Here is a 24,500-nt window from a genome sequence, read left to right as displayed (position 1 = left end):
ACAATCAAATGCTAAAGAAGGAAGCACCTTTAACTTAAAGATTGTATTAGGCACTTAATTTTCTGCAGTATTTATTGATTTACATAAATGGGAAAATCGTAGTTTTTAAAGCTTGATATAAAGTATGTTTTTCTAGTTTAGGCTCTTGAAACACCTTATACCTTACTTAGTTTATTATATATTATTTTCTTATGACTACTCATTTTAATACCTTTATGTCTTCTGGTTTATTTCATTTACTAACATCATGCCTCATTCCAAAAAGAACTTGAGGACAGTTTATTAGAGTACACACAAAACGAACATTGAAGACAAAAAATATGCCAGAGTTCAAATTTCCTAGAATGTAAGTTTTATTAGGACAGAATAAATTCTTACCAGTAAATCCTTTTTGCTTATTGCAGAGCATGGTCCATAGTACATGTTCAGTAAATACTTGTAGAGTGAATATCCGACGTTAGTGTACCAAACCTATGCCAACAGATCCATTCGCTTAGTTGAGATCCACAATTTTGGCTCAACACTTTTAACAAATGAGCAGAGAAAAATACTGCTAATAACACAATCCACACTGTCTGTAAGATTGAATGAAGCCATTTGATAAGGAGATATGCAACTCTTCCTAGGCAAAAGTATGCAAATGGATATGTCCAAATGCCATGGATTGTGATGGAGAGAACATTGAGTAATATATAAGTTAATGTCCTTAAAATGAAATATGAATTTTAATTTTTTTCTTTCGCATGTAAATAGAAATTATTTCAAGGTTATTTTCAGCGTCGAGAATCTGAGGTAAAGAGAAGGTGCTGCTGTGAAAATACAGAGTCAAATGCTTAAAGAGTCAACTGAACTAGTGTTAAAGCTTATATCATCTTATTAGAGGTGTGATGGCTCACCGGACCCTGTGTCTGAATAGATGATGGCGATTAAACTCTGCATGGAAGAGGGACAACAAAGTTCAGGTTATAGGGGCTGAGATTTTTCTCAGAAAACCTTGGGACCCACTCCAGTGTGTGGATACACGTCTGAGCTAAGACTCTACCTTCTTGAGCTATGCAATATTCCCTCTCTCTTTCTGTGCAAGATAATTTTTAAGGAGCCAGTCATCAAATGTACACAGTCATATAAATAGAAAATCTCAATAAAGCACATCTTAAAAGATTCACACTAAAGCATCCAAGACAAAGAGATTCCAGTGCACTCCTGTGTCATTGGATGAGTTGAACTGCTAGCAGGAGTCGCTAACCTGATGTCCACAGAAGCTTAGACAATTCATCCTGAATCGTATCAGATCTTTTGTTATTGTTATGGTTGTATATGTGTTTATCTGTTCCGCCGAGAGAGTCCTCAGATTTTTCAAATATTCAAAGAACTTTGTGTCCCAGAAAGGTTAGAAACACTGCATAAGGTTGTAAGTGATTCACTTAAATATTGATGGACATCTATAAAAGAGGATGACCTTGGAATTGAAATAGTGGGGCTAAAACCATTTCATCTTGCAAGAGCTCAACATCAGGGTATGTGTTTGGGGGGGGGGCCATTCTTGATTTGTGATAGAACCTTGTAGAAAATCAGAAAATTGTATAGAAAATTGTCTCAGAACCCTTCATATTCATTAAGACAACAAATATTTATTGAACAAATACTATGTGTGTGTCGCCAACTATTAGTAACTTGTATTTTTTAGGGATTTGGGCACTCTAGCTAAGAATTAATACAAGAATATTGAACAAAATTGTTAGATTAGCTGTAGAAACTGACTTAGGAATGGACAGGAACTAGTTGGCTCCAGGAATCCTGGATTGCCCCATCTTGTCAGGGCAAGTGCTGGAATGAATAAACTAATCATTATTTTCATCCTTGTGTCTCAAATCAAAGTCTGCAGAGGGAGGGCCCAAAGGACGTAGCCTAGATGACTGTTTTTCAAAGTGTGGTCCTCATATCGGCAGCACCAGAATCACCTGGGAACTTATTAGAAATGTAAGTTCCGGGGCCCTGTCCCACACCTTATCTGGTGGTGGGCCCAGCAGTGGGTATTTGAAGGACTGAGTCCTCCAGGCGAATGGTGCATAGTAAAGTTTGGGAAATGTTGCCCTGTGTCCGGTATTTCCCCCTTGGCTAGGATAGGATGGGGCCCATGACTGGTTCCTACTAAGACTGCATACAGTAGTGGAAGAGAATTCTCCAAAGGAAGATCTGTGTTGGTTCCCAAAGAAAGGGGAATAGATTCTGGGCAGCCAAAAAGTATCCAGCACCTTCTACATCCCTTGAATCAATGAAATTTCCCTTTTGCGTACAAGGTATCTTGCTTCTAGCATTATTGTTGGAGGTGAGCTCCATTCCAGGACTGCTAGTCTCTAGGGGGAAGGACACCCATTTGGGTAACACTTGTGTCTCTCTTCAACCCTTCCCCAGAGAAAGTGTCTGACTCCTGAAATTGGGTGGAAGACCTTGACATTGTAGCTCAGACGTCTTCCTTCTTTCTCTTTGGTGTCTGCCTGCCTGTAGAGAATGAATGTATTCTGCTGTTCTGTTTACCATACAGGAAGGGAGCTTGCCCTTACAGGGAGGGCCTGTGCTAGTCTGCATGTGCCAGGAAGCTTAGGCCTGCCTAATTCTGGAATGAAGTGTCAGGAAACCATAGCTGCTCACTTAAGCAGTTTTGCGTCAGCTTTCTGTGTATTACAGCTGACGTCTTGATTTGCATTGCTTTGACTCATGAATCTCTCAGGCAAAGAATAGTGTCGAGTATGAGGCCCCTTTGAATCTTATTTAGTATTCTTTACGAGTTTATCTTTGAATACATGAGCCATCAGAGAACTGTTGATTTGTCATGTTTGTTTGTTTTACTAACTCATCTGAGCATTTATAATTTTTGCAGATCCTCTGTTGTATGAGGATTTAAATGTTTCAAATGGACTGTTGCCTGGGCCTCACGAATTACTTAGATGAATAGTTTTATTTAATCATTCAAGCTGGAAATCTTATTTTAGAGGCATTTTGTTCTATAGTGTGAGTCCATTTTAGGAGGAAAAAAACTGTTGAGTCTCTGTCTTAATATATTTAGCTCCAAATATATTTGTTACGATAGATGTACATTTGGAAAGGTTTTATACGTGTAATGAAAATGTTCCTTTATTGTTGGTTCTCTTCTTATAAATATGAGGAAGTATTAATTAATGTGAAAAATGTATATTTATCTTGGCTACAGCGTGGAGCCACACCCTGTTTCTCTAGGACTTCAGGTGCCTGTTCTGTGTAACATGTGTAGCAACAAAGTAACACAGCTGCATATTATTAGCCTGGTGCTTACTCAGAGAAAGGATAATTAACTGCTGAATCTTCTCTACTCTGCCTGTCTTTTCCTTGGAGACTTTCTAACCAATAAATCACTAAACTGACACTGTTTAATTCATAAGATGAAAGCTCAACATGGTATAACTAAAAGAATGAAAATGCTAATATTATTTTCCTAAATACTATTTGTAGGTTATCTTTGGACTCAAGGGGGAGACGTTATTTACCAAGCATATGGAAATGAGATCGGTTGTAAAGGAAAATATACACTATATGCTCTTTGTCTCTGGCGTTTATTTTCTCATGCGTTTTCATCAATTTATATGTGATTTTCTTAACTGTCATTATTTATCGTGTCATATATGCATTGTGAGTACTTTTCTCTTGTAGCTAATTTTAAACATCCGTCTCTTACAATATGTACTAACGAAGTGAAGTCCAAAATAGCCTTGTTATTTTCTATAGAACAGTTTAATCATTACAGTCTCATGTGATCTCATCTCCACTGAGATGAGCTTCCTGAGAAAATGTAGAGTTGCAGTGTGTTTGTTAAAATTCAAGTTGAATAAAGTACTGTAATATTCAGAAAATAGGCAGGGGGAAAAGAATGTTTTCAGAAATCCTGCCTTGCGTGCATAATACTGCATACCTTTCTCATTCTAAAACACGGTGTCTTATTATGGGTGCTTAAATGTCATCGTACAGTATAGGTCAATGTTGCCTAGACAACAGTCTACTTTCAGAGCAAACAGTGTTTCTTAACAGTCATACATTCAATTCCATCACTGAACTACATACAGCATGGACCATTAGACCAGCTTAGAGCAATTAAGTTTACTTATCCCAAACTAACCACAGGCTGTGTGAAGTTTAGTGAAATAACCTCTTTTCCTACAAAAGGAGAAAACCAATGAAAGGGTACATAAAAAGGCATATTATAAAACTGATCGAGGAGTTAAAATGCCACAGTGATTAAAATTGCACATGTTTCAAAGCAACCTGGAGTGCCACATTTCTGAATATTAATCTCATAAATCTTCATTTAACTTTTTGTGCCAAGACCAGAGTTACTCATGGTTATCTACATTTTCAGCTCTACCCATTTGCAGAAAAACGTGTTCCCAGAAAGCTCAGAAAGCAATTTCATTTATAGTGAAGTGGTATAAAATTTTCACTTCAGATCTCTGTAGGGAAGCATGGGTTATTGAAGGTTTTCTGTTGAGAAGCAATTACTCCATCCATTTACTCAATATTGTTTATTTTTATGTTGTGTGAAATGCCCTGTGGGCCTCTTAGAACTTCCTGGAAGAACCAATTGAGGAGGAAAATATCCAATTAGCTCAAAATTTTACAATGTACAGAGTTTTCCTTCTTTGAGAGTCAGTATGTTTGTTTTGGACTCTGTGTGTGACTCCCGAGGTGTTAGCCTTGCTTTTGAAACTGTTTCTTATCTCATTGTAGTCATGAGGCTAGGCCTGCTCATTTAGAGTTATTAAACCTCCTACACTAAAGGATTTCTAGTTCTTCCATCATTGCTAATAGTTCTATATTTGTAGTGAAAGGTTGACTGTTAACACAAGTTCATAGCTTGGGAAGATACCTGAAATTGCCTGTCTCTGCTCTGTGGTACCCAAATCAGAAGCTCTAAGCTTAAGTTGAATATTTGTTCAGTCAACAAGAGACATCATTACTTTGTTTTATTGCTTACTAATCTCGGAAGTGGTTGATCACCCAGCCTCCTGGAGCTTTCAATTCTATTTCCACCCTCTATCTCAGAACAGATAAGGTTGCCTCACCGTTTGAATGTCTTCAAGACCTTCTGATAACCATCTTTCTGATATCAGCTTGCTTTCTTTACATGGGAAAATCTCTAGCAAATCTGCACTTTCTTTTTAAAGCAACGGTAGGTAAAACTTACTGAGCAGTGCTGTGGATCGAGGACTATGTTCTTTGGGGGTCTTGGCCAAAAATTTGACAAGTAGGATTAGCAGTCAGAATGGGTCAGGAGCATTGCCTTTGTTTATACTCATTCCTTCCACGTCTGAGACTTTTCTCAACAAGTTTTCTCTCTCATTCTCTTTCCTCCCTCCCTCGTTTCCCCTGTGCTTCCCTTATTTTCAGTCCCTTGCCCTTTATTGATATCTTCCTTAATAGTACAAGTGCATTTTCAGTCCTGTTATCCTAGGAGTTGTTCAGTTCTCTTCATCCAGCCCTCTACTGCTTCATCTTTCTTTGTTCCACATATATGTTTATGCACATATGTATAGATGTGTGTGTGTATATATATACACACACAGACATTTATATAGAGAACATGTATACGTATGTGCATATGTATATAAATATATGTGAGTAAAAGTCTCCACGCTTTCTGAATTTACTTCCTTGTAATTTGTAAAGTTCTCAGTGCCTTGCAACCTGCCATCACTAATCCCATCTCTTCTACAGTGACTCTTTAAAGGCATACAGTCACTTATTCATTCAACAGGCATTATTTTTGGCCATCTCCTCTGTGCCAGGAATAGTTCAAGGCTCTAGGAATGCAGTGGTGAGTAATCCTGACACTATTCACTCTCCCTGCTTCAAGAGACCTTACTGTCTCTGAGCTTACAGGAGGAGAAAAATATTAGTCAAATAAGCACACAGATATATACTTGGCCAGTTGCCAAATGCTATGACAAAAGCACAGATGATTAATAATCAGTACAGGAAGACGTAATCCAACGCATGGCTTCAGGGAAGTGACCAAAATCTGAAGGTTGAGTATACATTTATCAGACATGAGGAACAGGTTTTATAAAGGCCCCAAGACAAGAAGAGCATAAAAGCAATTAAAAGAAGGCTTGTGACACTGGAGAAGAGCAAAGGGTAGAATTCACGAGGCCTTATGTAGTTAGAGGGGTGGGGTCCTGATGGGAGGGTATGGCTTAGGATGTGGTCTTCGTCCTTCAGGCAGTGGGATGCTAGGGAAAGGGGTCTAAGCCTGGGTTGGGCAGGAGGGAGTAAGGCAGGGTTAGTGATCAGATTCTATTTCCTTAGCTTACTCCCCATGTTTCTCAAAAGAGTCTTCATTTCCAAAGCTTTCATTCATGTGTACCTCCCTGCAGACTTTCCTCTTTCAGTTATTATTGCACACTGTTTAAGAAAATCTCTGCTCTATGACAAGATATAAAGAAATTTTTTTTTGATCGTCTCTTTGCAAAAAGTGATCAGATTACACTTCACACCCAACATAGTGGCCAGGATTTCATGAAGGAAATCAGACATAGCACCTTTTTTAAAGCTTCTTAGGAAAGTTCTTGGAATTTTTAACCCTTCAGTGTAGTTCCTCAAACTGAAATATAGTGCTATGTGTTCCCTAATTAGCTGTCCAGGCCATTGCTCTCAAACCCTTGTATTTGAACTGTATCTTGATATGTTAAAAAAAATCACATGAGCAACTAACATTCGTGGAAAGCTCTACCCAGGATCATAAACAGGTCCCTATGCACCACCTCCAATTCCCCTACAACTTTCTCACCCAAGAAAATATAACCAGGATGCAAGCAAAAGTGAATCACAAGCTATGAAAAATACACACACACATATATACATAAAACATAAAATCCATATCTTGTGTATTTTTAATGCATAAACTTGTCCTAATAATCACATTTTTGGCACACATCTAAAAATCTTACAACCAATGGGGTAATATTTAGAGATTGAGTTAAGATCCTCCAACTCTAGTCTCATGTCCTCAGCATCTTTCCTGTCCGCTCTACTGTATCACCCAGAATTGGGAGGCATTTATTGACGGTTTACACATACCATGCCATGCTGACGCTGGAGTTGCAAACCTTCTAAGAAGTTTACCATCCATTTGGATAGATACTAAACTCAAGTATCAAAGCTGTGAACCATAAAAGATAAAAGGCATTCTAAGTATTAAATGCATGGTATGGATAGTAAAGAATATAGGGATTCAGAGAAAAGAAGAATAATTCTGGATAGACCAGATGGGCAGTAAAGATTCATGAATCAGACTAATGACAGGTCAACTCTTTCTCACTCTTCTTTCTCAGTTCAAATGGCACCTTTTCTAAGAGGCTTTTCTGAAGCACTCTCTCATGGGAACACTCCCTAGAGCTATTGCTTTTATGGTATCACCACTTCTGAATACTTCTCAAAAATCTGAACTTATCACATTTACCTATTTCATCATCTGCTGTCTGTGCCACTCACTAGACTGTTCTTTCCATGAAGGAGGGGACTTTTTTTTTTGAATTTTATTTTATTTATTTTTTTATACAGCAGGTTCCTATTAGTTATCTATTTTATACATATTAGTACATACATGTCAACCCCAATCTCCCAATTCATCCCACCACCACCCTGCCCCCCCCCTTTCCCCGCTTGGTGTCCATACGTTTGTTCTCTACATCTGTGCCTCAATTTCTGCCCTGCAAACTGGTTCATCAGTACCGTTTTTCTAAGTTCCACATATATGCATTAATATACGATATTTATTTTTCTCTTTCTGACTTACTTCACTCTGTATGACACTCTCTAGATCCATCCACGTCTCCACAAATGACCCAATTTCGTTCCTTTTTGTGGCTGAGTAATATTCCACTGTATATATGGACCACATCTCCTTTATCCATTCGTCTGTCGATGGGCATGTAGGTTGCTTTCATGACCTGGCTATTGTAAATAGTGCTGCGGTGAACATTGGGGTGCATGTGTCTTTTTGAATTATAGTTTTCCCTGGGTATATGCCCAGTAGTGGGATTGCTGGGTCATATGGTAATTCTATTTTTCGTTTTTTAAGGAACCTCCATACTGTTCTCCATAGTGGCTGTATCAATTTACATTCCCACCAACAGTGCAAGAGGGTTCCCTTTCCCCCACACCCTCTCCAGCATTTGTTGTTTGTAGATTTTATGGTGACGCCCATTCTAACTGGTGTGAGGTGACACCTCGCTGTAGTTTTGATTTGTGTTTCTCTAATAATTAGTTGAACTGGTGTGAGGTGACAGCTCGCTGTAGTTTTGATTTGCATTTCTCTAATAATTAGTTGAGCAGCTTTTCATGTGCTTCCTGGCCACCTGTCTGTCTTCTTTGGAGAAATGTCTATTTACATTTACAAATGTCTTCTGCCCATTTTTGGATTGGGTTGTTTGTTTTTTTAATATTGAACTGCATGAGCTGTTTATATATTTTGGAGATTAATCCTTTGTCTGTTGATTTGTTTGCAAATATTTTCTCCCATTCTGAGGGCTGTCTTTTCGTCTTGTTTATGGTTTCCTTTGCTGTGCAAAAGCTTTGAAGTTTCATTAGGTCCCATTTTTTTATTTTTGTTTTTATTTCCATTACTCTAGGAGGTGGATCAAAAAAGACCTTGCTGTGATTTATGTCAAAGAGTGTTCTTCCTATGTTTTCCTCTAAGAGTTTTAAGTGTCCAGTCTTAAATTTAGGTCTCTACTCCATTTTGAGTTTATTTTTGTGCATGGTGTTAGGAAGTGTTCTAATTTCATTCTTTTACATGTAACTGTCCAGTTTTCTCAGCACCACTTATTGAAGAGACTGTCTTTTCTCCACTGTATATCCTTGTCTCCTTTGTCATAGATTAGTTGGCCATAGGTGCGTGGGTTTATCTCTGGGATTTCTATCTTGTTCCATTGATCTATATTTCTTTTTTTGTGCCAGTACCATATTGTCTTGATCACTGTAGCTTTGTAGTATGGTCTGAAGTCAGGGAGACTGATTCCATCAGCTCCATTTTTTTCCCTCAAGACTGCTTTGGCTATTCGGGGTCTTTTGTGTCTCCATACAAATTTTAAGATTTTTTGTTCTAGTTCTGTAAAAAATGCCATTGGTAATTTGATAGGGATTGCATAGAATCTGTAGATTGCTTTGGGTAGTAGAGTCATTTTCACAATGTTGATTCTTCCAATCCAAGAACATGGTATATCACTCCATCTGTTGGTATCATCTTTTTTTTTGCGGTACACGGGCTTCTCACTGCTGTGGCCTCTCCCATTGTGGAGCACAGGCTGGCTCCAGACGCACAGGCTCTGCGGCCGTGGCTCATGGGCCCAGCCGCTCTGCGCCATGTGGGATTTTCCCAGACCGGGGCATGAACACACGTCCCCTGCATCGGCAGGTGGACTGTCAACCACTGCGCCACCAGGGAAGCCCTGTTGGTATCATCTTTAATTTCTTTCATCAGTGTCTTACAGTCTTCTGCATACAGGTCTTTTGTCTCCTTAGGTAGGTTTATTCCTAGCTATTTTATTCTTTTTGTTGCAATGGTAAATGGGAGTGTTCACTTAATTTCTCTTTTAGATTTTTCATCATTAGTGTATAGGAATGCAAGAGATTTCTGTGCATTAATTTTGTATCCTGCAACTTTACCAAATTCATTGATTAGCTCTACTAGTTTTCGTGGCAACTTCAGGATTCTCTGTATATAGTATAATGTCATCTGCAAACAGTGACAGTTTTACTTCTTCTTTTCCAATTTGTATTCCTTTTATTTCCTTTTCTTCTCTGATTGCTGTGGCTAGGACTTCCAAAACTACGTTGAATAATAGTGGTGAGAGTGGACATCCTTGTCTTGTTCCTAATCTTAGAGGAAATGCTTTCAGTTTTTCACCATTGAGAATGATGTTTGCTGTGGGTTTGTCGTATATGGCCTTTATTATATTGAGGTAGATTCCCTCTATGCCCACTTTCTGGAGAGTTTTTATCATAAATGGTGTTGAATTTTGTCAAAAGCTTTTTCTGCACCTATTCAGATGATCATATGGTTTTTATTCTTCAGTTTGTTCATATGGTGTATCACATTGATTGATTTGCATATATTGAAGAATCCTTGCATCCCTGGGATAAATCCCACTTGATCATGGTGTATGATCCTTTTAATGTGTTGTTGGATTCTGTTTGCTAGTATTTGGTGAGGATTTTTGCATCTATGTTCATCAGTGATATTGGTCTGTAATTTTCTTTTTTTTTAGTATCTTTCTCTGGTTTTGGTATGAGGGTGATGGTGGCCTCATAGAATGAGTTTGGGAGTGTTCCTTCCTCTGCAATTTTTTGGAAGAGTTTGAGGAGGGATGGGTGTTAGCTCTTCTCTAAATATTTGATAGAATTCACCTGTGAAGCCATCTTGTCCTGGACTTTTGTTTGTTGGAAGATCTTTAATCACAGTTTCAATTTCATTACTTGTGATTGGTCTGTTCATATTTTCTTCTTCTTCCTGGTTCAGTCTTGGAAGGTTATACCTTTCTAAGAATTTGTCCATTTCTTCCAGGTTGTCCATTTTATTGGCATAGAGTTACTTGTAGTAGTCCCTTAGGATGCTTTGTATTTCTGTGGTGTCTGTTGTAACTTCTTCTTTTTCATGTCTAATTTTATTGATTTGAGTCCTCTCTCTCTTTTCTTTGTGAGTCTGGCTACTGGTTTATCAATTTTGTTTATCTTCTCAAAGAACCAGCTTTTAATTTTATTGATCTTTACTATTGTTTTCTTTGTTTCCATTTCATTTATTTCAGCTCTGATCTTTATGATTTCTTTCCTTCTGCTAACTTTGGGTTTTGTTTGTTCTTCTTTCTCTAGTTCCTTTAGGTGTAAGGGTAGATTGCCTATTTGAGATTTTTCTTATTTCTTGAGGTAGGATGTATAGCTATAAACTTCTCTCTTAGAACTGCTTTTGCTGCATCCCATAGGTTTTGGATCATTGTGTTTTCATTGTCATTTGTATCTAGGTATTTTTTGACTTCCTCTTTGATTTCTTCAGTGATCTCTTGGTTATTTAGTAATGTATTGTTTAGCCTCCACGTGTTTGTGTTTTTTACGTTTTTTTCCCCTGTAATTGACTTCTAGCATTGTGGTCAGAAAAGATGTTTGATATGATTTCAGTTTTCTTAAATTTACTGAGGCTTGATTTGTGACCCAAGATGTGAACTATGCTGGAGAATGTTCCGTGCGCACTTGAGAAGACCATGTAATCTGCTGTTTTTGGATGGAATGTCCTATAAATATCAATTATATCTCTCTGGTTTATTGTATCATTTAAAGCTTGTGTTTCCTTATTAATTTTCTGTTTGGATGATCTGTCCATTGGTGTAAGTGAGGTGTTAAAGTCCCCCACTATTATTGTGTTACCTTTGATTTCCTCTTTTATAGCTGTTAGCAGTTGCCTTATGTATTGAGGTGCTCCTTTGTTGGGTGCATATATATTTATAATTGTTATATCTTCTTCTTGAATTGATCCTTTGATCATTATGTAGTATCCTTCCTTGTCTCTTGTAACATTCTTTATTTTAAAGTCTATTTTATCTGACATGAGTATTGCTGCTCCAGCTCTCTTTTGATTTCCATTTCCATGGAATATCTTTTTCCATCCCCTCACTTGCAGTTTGTATGTGTCCCTAGGTCTGAAGTGGGTCTCTTGTAGACAGCATATATATGGGTCTTGTTTTTGTGTCCATTCAGCAAGCTTGTGTCTTTTGGTTGGAGCATTTAATCCATTCACGTTTAAGGTAATTATCGATATGTATGTTCCTATGACCATTTTCTTAATTGTTTTGGGTTTGTTTTTGTAAATCCTTTTCTTCTCTTGTGTTTCCCACCTAGAGAAGTTCCTTTAGCCTTTATTGTAGAGCTGGTTTGGTGGTGCTAAATTCTCTTAGCTTTTGCTTGTGTGTAAAGCTTTTGGTTTCTCCATCAAGTCTGAATGAGATTCTTGCCGGGTAGAGTAATCTTGGTTGTAGATTCTTTCCTTTCATCACTTTAAGTATATCATGCCACTCCCTTCTGACTTGTAGAGTTTCTGCTGAGAAATCAGCTGTTAGCCTTACGGGAGTTCCCTTGTATGTTATTTGTCGTTTTTCCCTTGCTGCTTTCAATAATTTTTCTTTGTTCTTAATTTTTGCCAGTTTGGTTACTGTGTGTCTTGGCTTGTCTCTCCTTGAGTTTATCCTGTATGGGACTCTCTGTGCTTCCTGGACTTGGGTGGCTATTTCTTTTCCCATGTTAGGGAAGTTTTCGACTATAATCTCTTCAAATATTTTCTTGGGTCCTTTCTCTCTCTCTTCTCCATCTGGGACCCCTATAATGGGAATGTTGTTGCATTTAATGTTGTCCCAGAGGTCTCTTAGGCTGTCTTCATTTCTTTTCATTCTTTTTTCTTTAGTCTTTTCTGCAGCAGTGAATTCCACCATTCTGTCTTCCAGGTCACTTATCCATTCTTCTGCCTCAGTTATTCTGCTATTGATTCCTTCTAGTGTAGTTTTCATTTCAGTTATTGTATTGTTCATCTCTGTTTGTTTGTTCTTTAATTCTTCTAGATCTTTGTTTAACATTTCTTGCATTTTCTCGATCTTTGCCTCCATTCATTTTCTGAGGTCCTGGATCATCTTCACTATCATTATTCTGAATTCTTTTTCTGGAAGGTTGCCTATCTCCACTTCATTTAGTTGTTTTTCTGGGGTTTTATCTTGTTCCTTCATCTGGTACATAGCCCTCTGCCTTTTCATCTTGTCTGTGTTTCTGTGAATTTGGTTTTTGTTCCACAGGCTGCAGGATTGTGGTTCTTCTTAGGTGGGGACTTCCTGTCTTGCTCACACTGTGATCTCAGAGACTCTCATAGCGTCTAGCTCATGTAAAGTTCATTTCTGTTTCCTTAGTTAATTAGTTAGACCAAAAGCTTTAAGTACTTTAAGCGTGTGCTCAGAAACTCAGATGTGTTCATTTACGTTGCCCACATTTTTGCAGTAGTTCATGGGTGACCATGCAGATGTTCTTTTGCAAAATATGGATTTATACTAGGTTAGATCTGACTCTCTGAAGTTCATAATGAAACACCAGGGAGTTTCTCATTTCTCACAAACTGTTTCAGATTTATGGAAAATAGCATCATGTCTACTTCTTATTTTCTCCAGATTGATAAGGCTAACCCATGAGTAATCCACCTCACCACATATCTTTGGAAAACGTTTCACACTTAATTGATAAAGCCATCCCTAAAACCATATGTAATGTTAAGTCATGCTGTTAAGTAAAACTGTGTAAAAATATCAAGAAATGTTCAGATTGGTAGAGCTTCTTTTTTAGTCTGCTGTGTGCATGTGTGTATAAATTTTCTTTTAATTTTCTTTAGACCCAAGGAGGCTAAGGGCTGGTTTATGTTGCCTTAAATATAGTAGCTTAAGACAATACTTCTGTTAACAAAAACTCCATTTATTTTGAAAAAAAGTGACTAGTATACATTTATTTGTCTCATTTGTATATTTAGAATTTCTTTTTTGAAAGATGGAGGACTCAAAATTGCCAATGTGACTAAAGCTGATGCTGGAATTTATACGTGCACAGCAGAAAACCAGTTTGGGAAAGCAAATGGCACAACACACTTGGTTGTCACAGGTAGGTGCATTTCTGAAAGATTGCTTTACATGGAGATACACTGTGTGGTATGTTATTAAGATCAAAGAAAAAAATGTTTTTCACAATATGCAGTGCACTACGAAGGTCGACCTTACGTTTGCACTTGTGTTTTCTCTAACAAGTGAAAGTCAAGGGAACAATCCTTAATATTTCTTTATACACCACGGTGTGTACCAGGGACACATGAGTTGCCATGCTGTCAAAATTGGCAGTAGAATTATAAGTAGCATATGTGGCTGGTCTGCTTTTATTTCGTGCTATTCTAGTATGTCACATCTTTTGGGTACACTTTTTCCTTTTCCATTATCTTTGATATTTTCTGGAGATGTTTGAGTTCGTGGAATAACCCTTGCTATCAAAAAGAGTCACTTAGGATTGTGGATGTGTTTGTTCATTTATTCATTGAAGAAAAGCATTGAGTATCTACCATGTGCCAGGTGCTTGGGTTATTCAGTAACAAACTGACAAAGAATGCTGCCCACATGAAGCTTACCTTCTACCAAAGATAGAAAGAAAATAAGTGGTAGGAATATAAGGCAAAGAAATTCTTAGAAGGAAAGAAATTGCAAACGATTGTAAAATACAGAGGAGTGTTTGGGAGAAGTAAGCTGGAGCATGAACCCAAGTGATCAGAGAAGGAGAGATGTGAACAAAGATTTCATGGAGATGGAGTTCAGTAGATTTCTTGGGGACAATCGTGTAGAGGTTTTGTAGACTTTGTTAGGACGTCAGCTTTTAGTTGGCATGAAAAGTCGAGGTTAGTGCACAGTTTTGAGCAGAGGAATGAAATGATGGGAAATATATTTTTAACAGTTACTCTAGCTGCTCTGTTGAGAACAGACTGTGGGGAGTCAAGGGTAGAAGTGGGAGGAACGTCAGGAGACATTGCAGTAATCCAGGCGGGAGTGATAATGACCCAGATGAGGGTGGCAGCAGAGCAGTTGATGGGAAGGGATTTGATTCTGCATGTAGTCAGTAGGCGTTGCTGGCAAACTGACTGTGAGGTCTGAGAGAAAGAAAGAGAACGATGCCTGCAGAGTGTTTGGTGAACAACAGGAAGAATAACAGTCAAAACAACTGAGATGGGAAAGGCTTGAGGTTGCACAGGTTTGGGTAGGAGGAAGACTATTGTTGTAGAAAACATAATCAATGCCTCTTTTGAAGACTTTTGCTACAACATGGAGCAAAGAAATGGGGAGCAGTGCTGGAAAAGTGGAGTCAAGGGAAGCCTAATTCCCAACTATGGAAGGACTATGGTGATGATAGAAAGGACATTTGCATTTGGGAAAAAACAAATTAGTTAACATTTTAACTTAGTATCCTACCTATTCTAAACATTTTTGTACTCTTTCAAAAGTTTGAGTCTATTTAAATCTTGGTAGTAATACATTTTCCAGTCATTGAAAATACAGTGGTTTCTATTTCTACTGGTATATTTCATGAAACAATAAAGCTAAAATGAAATTGCTTTTGTAGTAGTATTATAACCCTTGTTTACAGGTGACTTCAATTTTTAAACTTCAATATCCCATAAATGTAGATACCCTAATTTATTTAACAAGAATTTGTGTATCCAATGAAATATGTTATGGGTCTGCATCAAAATGTCTCTTTTCATCTTGAAGACTTTTCATGATACAGAGGTATATATATGTATATAGACACATATGTATGTCTACACACACATACATGCTATGTTAGATTAACAGTCTGCCTGTTGAAAATTGCTTTCATCAAAATAAAAATGCTGAAGTTTTACTTAAAACTTTATTATTTCCCCAATAGAACCAACAAGAATAACTTTGGCACCATCCAACATGGATGTCTCAGTGGGCGAAAGTGTCATTTTGCCCTGCCAGGTGCAACACGACCCCCTATTAGACATCATGTTTACCTGGTATTTCAATGGGGCCCTCACAGATTTTAAGAAAGACGGATCTCACTTTGAGAAAGTCGGTGGGGTAAGTTGTGACCCTTTCCTCATGCTTTTTACATCTGTCTCTGACATATTGTCCCTAAAGAAACATCGGGCACATATCTGTTACTCCAGTAATGTCTGTTCTGTGAGTGAATCGGGGCTTGCAATTCTGTAATGGTCTAATTGTATTATAGTAATTACCAGAAAGTGAGCATATTTACTTCAACCCGTAAACTATAATTTTAATTAAAATCGATGTTTGCTGTGTTTATATTAATTGTTATTTTGTACGATACTTTTGTCATTAGTATTCCACAGAAGGGAAAGTGTTCTTATACAACTGTTTACTTTCAACATGATATATTATGAAGTTGAACGAAGTCACATTTGCTAAATGCCTTTCATGTATCAGGCCAGGTGCTTCATCCCAGTTAATCCTTGCAGTGACACTGGATGTCAGTGGTAAGCATTGCCCTTTTACAGGTGCATAAACTAAGGATTTGTAAAGATATTAACTTGTCCAGGGCCACTGAGCTAGCGAGTGGTGGAACTTACATCCAAGCCTAGATCTGTGAGTCCCCAAAACACAAATACTTTCTCTTGTTTCATTCTGTCTCCTCGTTTGCGATGGTTCTTTGTGAGGAAGAATTACAGATTTCAAGGGAAAATGGACACCTTGAGGAGAACTGTTAAGAAGGAATGCAGTGTTGTGAACCACACAGACTAACAGCAGGCCTCGCACCTGGCCACATGTCCGTGAATCCATCGTCACAAGGCCAGTTTCCCTTGCAGGCCTGTTTTCTTTGACACAGGGTTTAGCTTCGTTCATTTTGGCTAAGACGTCAGTGGTACATCATAGTAGAGTCTGGGTTTTCTCCTTATGGACAAAACGATATAATGGTCAATTCAGCTATATTTATTTTAAGATATTTCTTGGGAGTTCTCTGGTGGTCCAGTGGTTGAAACTTGGCACTTTCACTGCCATGGCCCGGGTTCAATCCCTGGTCGGGGAACTAAAATCCCGCAAGCCACATGGCCAGGTCAAAAAAAATTAAAAACAAAACCACCACCAATATTTCTTCTTCAATGTATATATGTATGTACATGGGGTCTATTAATGTGTTAGGGTTGTGTGCAACTTGAAAGGATGGTGTTAGGACTTGAATTATGTTTCCTCAAAAGAAAAGTTCAAATCCTAAGGCCTAGTTGTGATAGGATTGTGGTAGAGGCTAGTAATAATAGGATTATTAGCCTCTGCCCCTGGATCCTGGCACAGACCTCCTAAAACCCCTGGAATTTCCTGCGTGATGAAATGTCTTTTTGTCCTAATGAAGTGACGCTGTGGGCTCCTGGATAGTTTCAGGATGGTCACCAGAAAGACCAAGCCGTGATTAGAAACTTGGAACCTTCAGCACTCCCCATGGATCATAAATTCAGTGCCCAGCCCCTCCATGCTTCAGGAAGGAGGGAGGGGCTGAGCACTGAATTATGATCGATCAGGCCTATGTGCTGAAGCTTCCATAAAAATCCCAAAAGTAAAGTACTTTTCATCACAGAGCGCTTCTGGGTTGGTGAGCATGTCTACCTGCGAGGTGGGTGACACACTCCACCTCCACTGGGATAGAAGCTCTGTTTATATGTATCCTTTATGATACATAAAGTATCATAAAGTAAATAAATGTTACCCTGAGTTCTGTGAGCCATTCTAGCAAATTACTGAACCCAAGGAGAGTGCCATGGGAACTTCAGTTTATAAGTGGTTGGTCGGAAGTACAAGTGACGATCTGAGACTTGCAGTTGGTGTCTGAAGAGGGGCCAGTCTCAGGGGGCTGAGCCCTTAACTTATGGATCTGATGCTAACTCCAGGCAGATAGTGTCAGAATTGAATTGACTTTTGGGACCCCCCCCCCACCTGGTGTTGGAGAATTGCTTGGTGTGGAAAACACACACATCTGGTGTCAGAAATGTGACGTGTTCCGAGTGTGCGTATAGTATTGACTGTAAAGGAGATACAGAAGAGTGTCCTTTACACTAGTACCTCAGAATGTGACCTTATTTGGAAAGGGTTGTTGCAGATATATGTAGTGAAGTTATGATGATGTGATACTGGAATAGGATGGGCCCTAATCCAATAGGACTGTTGTCCTTGTAATAGCAGGGAAATTTAGGCACAGACCAACACACAGAGGGGAGAATGTAGACACAAGGAGATGGCCCTGTGAAGGTGGAGGCACAAGTCACAGAATGCCTGGGGCTGCCAGGACCTAGAAGAGGCAGGGAAGAAGGGTCTTACCCTAGAAATTTGGGAGAGAGATCTTGATTTCAGATTTGTGGACTCCAGAACTCTAAGACGATAAAGTTCTGTGGTTTGAAGCCACCCAGTTTGTGTTACTTTGTTACAGCAGCCCTAGTGACCCACTACAGCTGGTCTTTAAAAAAATAAAATAAAATTTTAAAAAGGTGATATTTAGATACCTAGCCACAATTAAGTACAATTTCGATGCTGTTTCTATGTTCTATCATCTGGCTTGCTCCATTTTCGAAATTCTAGTTTTCCAAATTGTGCTGACTGATTCAAGGCTTTCAAGAACTTCACCAATTGCTGCAAACCATTGACATTTCTTTTACTATTGCTTTAAATGCTTTATTTTTTATTTTTTTTAATTTATTTATTTTACATCTTGATTGGAGTATAATTGCTTTACAATGGTGTGTTAGTTTCTGCTTTATAACAAAGTGAATCAGTTATACATATACATATGTCCCCATATCTCTTCCCTCTTGCGTCTCCCTCCCTCCCACCCTCCCTATCCCACCCCTCTAGGTGGTCACAAAGCACCGAGCTGATCTCCCTGTGCTATGCGGCTGCTTCCCACTAGCTATCTATTTCATGTTTGGTAGTGTATATATGTCCATGCCACTCTCTCGCTTTGTCACAGCTTACCCTTCCCCCTCCCCGTGTCCTCAAGTCCATTCTCTAAGTCTGTGTGTTTATTCCTGTCTTACCCCTAGGTTCTTCATGACATTTTTTTTTATTTCTTAAATTCCATATATATGTGTTAGCATACGGTATTTGTCTTTCTCTTTCTGACTTACTTCACTCTGTATGACAGACTCTAGGTCTATCCACCTCATTACAAATAGCTCAATTTCATTTCTTTTTATGGCTGAGTAATATTCCATTGTATATATGTACCACATCTTCTTTATGCATTCATCTGATGATGGACACTTAGGTTGTTTCCATCTCCGGGCTATTGTAAATAGAGCTGCAATGAACATTTTGGTACATGAGTCTTTTTGAATTATGGTTTTCTCAGAGTTTATGCCCAGTAGTGGGATTGCTGCTTTAAATGCTTTTTTTTTTAAGTCACTGATTTCTTCTGTCACAACAGGAAAAGGCATATGCCAGTATCCTCAGCCAACTCTTTACTCCATACTTAGGGTTTATCATTTGCCTTTCCTTGGAGATGAGTCAAGGGAAAAAAGAAAAGGCTAGAATGTTACCTTCACTGCTGTAACCCAGCTCTTGCCCTAACTTTAATTCATAAAGAATTTGATTTGAAACATTAATTGCCTTTGCTGTATAATGTAGATAACACCGTGATTTATCTCCTCGATCGTGAACTGTTGATAATATTGTATCCAATACAGTGTCCTTCGTCTGCACTAATGCTAAAGAAATGCACATTTAAAGACTAAAAACCCAAAGTACTTTGATTTGATTTTTTTTAATTAATTTATTTTTATTTATTTTGGGCCGTGTCAGGTCTTAGTTGCGGCACGCAGGATCTTTCGTTGATGTGCCCGGGCTTCTCTCTAGTTGTGGCGTGCCGGTTTTCTCTTCTCTAGTTGTGGCGCGTGGGTTCCAGAGCTTGTGGGCTCTGTAGTTCGCAGCACGCAGGCTCTCTAGTTGAGGCTCATGAGCTCAGTAGTTGTGGTGCACGGGCTTAGTTGCCCCGCGGCATGTGGGATCTTAGTTTCCTGACCAGGGATGGAACCCGAGTCCCCTGCATTGTAGGGTGGATTCTTTACCACTGGACCACCAGGGAGGTCCCAGCAGTTTGATTTTAATATGCATCAAACATCCTCAAACAAACATTTCACTGACACTGAGCTAGATGGCTGCTTTCTCTAAGAGGGTCTTGGGATTAAAAATATTCAAGATAATACTTTAACTTAACTGCTCCTGTGCTACTGATAGGTTCTACGTAAGGTATTGGGTCAGTCATCTCTCTACAGGAATCAAGTATCTGAAACATGAAACTGCATGAATTAACCCTGTCGCTTGCCAGTTCTGGTCTTTTTCTGACATGTTTGTTCATGGCCTATGAATTTTTTTATTGACTTGTGCCATTAGTAACTTAGTATTCTCCCATCAGTACAAAATGTAAGCCATACAAGAGGACATTACCCTTAAGCACAAGCAATTAAGTAAATTGCTCTCCTATTGCATGAGGAGGGAATCATATAACGGCTCTTGTCCTCTGTGTATTCATTGCAGCGTTCACGTTAATACCTAGGAAGTCTGCTTGTCTTTTATCCCAGTGTGTTCATAGATAAATCCCCTGTTTTCAAAAGCAACAAAATGTGAGGGAGAAGCCAGTAACTGGGAAGGTTGCTTAGAAAGCTGGATAGTGTAGGAGCCATGTTTTAAAAAGAGGGTGGGTAGTTTAGAAAATGGAAAATCTAACTGACAGCTTTCAACTGCTTCAGCCACTTGTCATTGAGACGACTCTGGGTATTCAATATTCATTCATTCATGTAAACAAACAAACAAACCCACACCTTTTGGGGAAAATCCAAAAGCTCCAATTTAGATCAGATCTGTTGTGTAGACTTGCATGTCATGCCAAAGGAGTGTGATGACAGTGTTGGAGGAGAGGAAATTGTCACGTCCAGGGACCCACTCAAGTCCCTGGGACAGACCTCCAAGTGAGGGTCCTTGGCTTCAAGCAGGAAAGAATTCAAAAGCGAGCCAAAATAAAGTGAAAGCAAATTTATTTAGAGGGACACATTCCATAGGCAGAATGCGGTCCTGCTCAGAAAGTGAGAGTGGCCCCAGGGCCTGGGGTTGGTCTTTTTTTGTGGGCTGAGTAATAGCACATGCTAAAGAGTAGGAGGAATATTCTTGCTATTCCAGGAAAGGGTGAGGATCTCCAGGAATTGGGCCACTTTTAGTATTAAAATGAAGGTATAATGAGCTAAAGGTCAAGGACCAGACTGTTCTCCATGCCACCTTGGTTTCAGCTGGTTCCAGCCAGTTTTTATCACATCCTAAGGGCTGCACCCCTTCTTCATTTATCTAGTGGCTGTATCCTGCCCCTTTCCCCCCTGTCTCAACAGCAGTTATAGGTTTCTGCACTGTCAGAATGTATAGCATTCAGAAGAGCTTATCAAGCCAAGTGTCCAAAGGAAACTGACCCATCACAAAGGAGGAATGTGGGTCATACACAGGCTTTGTTCCATGGGACAAATCAGCGTTGTATAAATAAGTCAGCAGTAAAAGGCAGCCACTTAAGTCCATTGTTTGCCAAGCAAATCTTGGTTATAGGCAGAGTGTGGTGTAATTAGAGAAGCAGGGGATTTGGGTTCAGATACAGGTGAGGTCTAGATTCTGTTGCTTACTAGATGATGTCCTTGCATGAGTTACTTAACTTTCTGTTCCCCATTTTCTGGTTTCTTTTCACATCAGTTTTTAGTATTTGCCATGTTCCCTCCCACCACAAGATTTTGCACACACTGGTCCCTCTTCCAGGAACATTGTGCTCTCTCCTTTTGGGCTATATCTAGATATCTCCATATGTAGTTGTGCCTATGTAGGTAAGAATGTATGTAGTTATGTGTATATAAATTTCATATATGCACAGTAATAGGAAGAGACACAGTCCCGACAATATGTCTGCGGTAGTATTCTATCATAGCCATGTTTAACCAACAGAATTCCACTCCATGCAAAAAAAAAAAAAAAAAAAAGCAAGAGAGAGAAAAAAGAGATTGCATCATTCACCCAGTTCCCAGTATAACATCTTTCTTTCTCAGCTTTTAAATATATCGAAGCTTCCACTGACAGGAAAAAGGAGATAATAGCCCCCAAATTCAAGAGAAATGAAAGAACATTTTTGCCTTGTACCTGAGGATTTAGGGGCCTGGAAATTTAAGTACGCTTTTAAGAGCGTTCAACAATAATTTGGCTTGCCTTGATAAGCTAACCTTTGGACTTAGACATATTACATTATGGAGACTGACTGTAGCTAGAAACTGTTGAACCTAAACACCCCAGAAGTTCCCTGTATATTGTAAGGATGTTTAAATAGATATGCTTTGATAAACTTGATGTGTGGCAGATACTTTAGAAATGAGGAATGTATAGAGCCAAGCTATAGAGCTTCACACATTTTATGGGATTGGATCTATGATGAATTAGAATGTGTGTGGATAAAAGTCACTGGAAGCAGTAAGAGGTTTAGCAGTGACAGCCCATCTGTGACTCACTGAACTGGCTGCCTTCGGTGTGCTTTGTCTCCCACAGGCCACAATCTCAGTCTAGTGCTTGAGAGCTTGAGACCTGATGTATTTCCCAGCTCTCAGTGGCAGAAAAGAGTGTCTTTGAAAGAAATCTTTTGTGTATAGTAATACAATATGGTCACCTTGACTTGATTTATTTCATAGAATTACTTGGGTGTGAGAACTAAAAGTTTGACAATAGCAGTTATTTTACAACACAAAATTCTGTAAGAGGTTTTGTGTGCATTGTAAATACAGAACTGAGGTAAAGCACTCATTCAAACACTACCTGTGGTGACACACTGCGTTTGTAAACATCTCCCACTTAGAGTGTCTTATAAATTTTATATCTTGTCCAAATTCAAAATATAAACTGACTTGGAAGGATCCTTTAGAGAATACATCCAGTAATGAGTCCATAAAAGTTGAGGATTAGACCAGGGGAATTAATATTATTCATCTTGAGCATACATCCCTGAAGCCCAGCCCCTCCCACAAAGCTATTTGGGGATGAAAAAACAAAGATTCTCCAATGCCTATTGGAAACGGGGAAGTGCACAAAAGAGTTGAAGTTGAGTTTATTTCACTAACTCATTGTTTGCTCAGCCAGGCATCCTAGAGTCTCAGTTCCTACCTAGGGTATGATTAGCATCCCAGGGCTGCGTTTATTACGTACAATGTTTGTTAAGATGAATGGTCCAATCCACCCCTAGTGGAAGCCCTGGAAGATTTAAATTTATAAGAAGACGAGCAGAAGTCAAACCACGTAACATGTAACTTGAATTAAAACCCATAAAGACAGCGGAGTTACAACAAAAACCAAGGCTGTACATGAAAAGATGTGCAAATATTTATCAAATTCAAGAAAAAGAAACACGGTAACAATTACTAATTTAAAAACTAATAAGAATTCAAGGCAAGCCTTAAGAGTAAAAAAGGTACGTTTATTTTGGAAAAAGTTTGCTCTGCCATGTAGGGGTAATAATCATAAATCATAATATTCCAGTTAATGTACCATTAAAATATACCAAGTCAAAAACAAAGAGAAAATGAGAAACTAAATTGTCATGTAGTCTGCTGAGAGCTCCTCTTTCAAAAGAGGAGCTTCTGATTTGCCAAAAATCAGAAACACAATTTAATACTATTTTGTAATGGAAGTAACCGATACACATAAAAAATTGATCCTAAAAATAGAAAATACACATTCCTTTTCATCTTTTTCACACCCTTGTAAATTTTAGGAAAGAAAGTAACAAAACAACTATATATTAAGGAGATGGAAGAATAAATGGATGGATGGAGCAATGTCCGAAAGCAATAGACGAGCTCTGGAAAATATTAATGAAGAATAAAGGTTAAAGCAGCTAAAATTAGAAATGAGAAAGAGAATGTAGTGGGTGAGAAAGAATTAAAAATAAACAGAATATTCCATGTTCAAGTCATATATATGAAAACCCAATTAAGTAGAAAACTTGGGGGAGAATGTAAGTGATCAAAATTAATAAGAATTAAAAAACCCAAGTAGATTCATAATCATGAAAACTGTAAATTAGTAACACCCCCCCCCCCATAGAAAAAGATTCTAAGGCTAAAATTTTACTGGTAATTTCTTTTAAGAAATAGATAAATTGTTATATAGACTATTTGACAATATAAAAAGTTTTAAATCTTTTCAATTTATTTTGTAAGCTTAGCATATTCCTGAGAACAAAACCTGGCAAGATAACAAATAATTGGTAAATGTGAATCGATTTCATGAATATAGTATGAAAACCTAAATAAAATTTTAGCAAAAAACAACTGAACATCATACTGAAAGAGTCAACTTTCATAAGCACTAGGTGATGATCTAGGAAATGTGCATGCTTCATATCGATATAATAAAATAGACCACTGTATTCTCAATGGGCATTTATAAGACATTCAATAAAATTAATGACCAGTTGTAGGAACAGAAAAATACTTCTTCCACATCTCAAAAATGTCTTTAAAGGGAATATCAGGAATACTTTTATTTAAATCAACAATAAGACAGAATGCACACAGGTACAATTACTTTAAAACCATTTGGAGGTGTTTGGGCCAATTCAGTAAGGGATGAACAAAAATAAAAGGTCTAACTTTACAAATAAGGAAATAAAATTACCATTATTTGGACAAAACGATATCAGGGCTACTCAAAACCCAATAGTATCAACTCTAAAGTTTTTAAAAAATAATCAGAGTTCAGTCAACTACTGGGATACAAGATAAATTCACAAAAAGTAATAGCTTACTTATGTATCAACAGTAACCAATAAGCAGTATAACGGGACAAAAAGGTCCCTCAAAAGATGTATTAAATGCA

At 38.2% G+C, this 24,500-nt stretch overlaps 1 protein-coding gene across 10 annotated transcripts in view; it reads left to right on the top strand.

The window, feature by feature from the left end:
• Positions 1–24,500, top strand: part of CNTN3 (contactin 3) — a 321,453-nt gene that overhangs the window by 242,624 nt on the left and 54,329 nt on the right. For all 10 annotated transcript variants that reach the window (XM_079933639.1, XM_079933635.1, XM_079933640.1 and 7 more), the window contains 2 exons: positions 13,580–13,707; positions 15,514–15,689. In XM_079933639.1, coding sequence (XP_079789765.1) covers positions 13,580–13,707; positions 15,514–15,689 — 304 coding nt within the window. The remainder of the gene's footprint in view (positions 1–13,579; positions 13,708–15,513; positions 15,690–24,500) is intronic.

The sequence above is a fragment of the Stenella coeruleoalba genome (genome assembly GCF_951394435.1).
Source record: "Stenella coeruleoalba genome assembly, chromosome: 10".
Classification (NCBI taxonomy): domain Eukaryota; kingdom Metazoa; phylum Chordata; class Mammalia; order Artiodactyla; family Delphinidae; genus Stenella; species Stenella coeruleoalba.
This window is presented reverse-complemented; position numbering and strand designations above follow the sequence as displayed.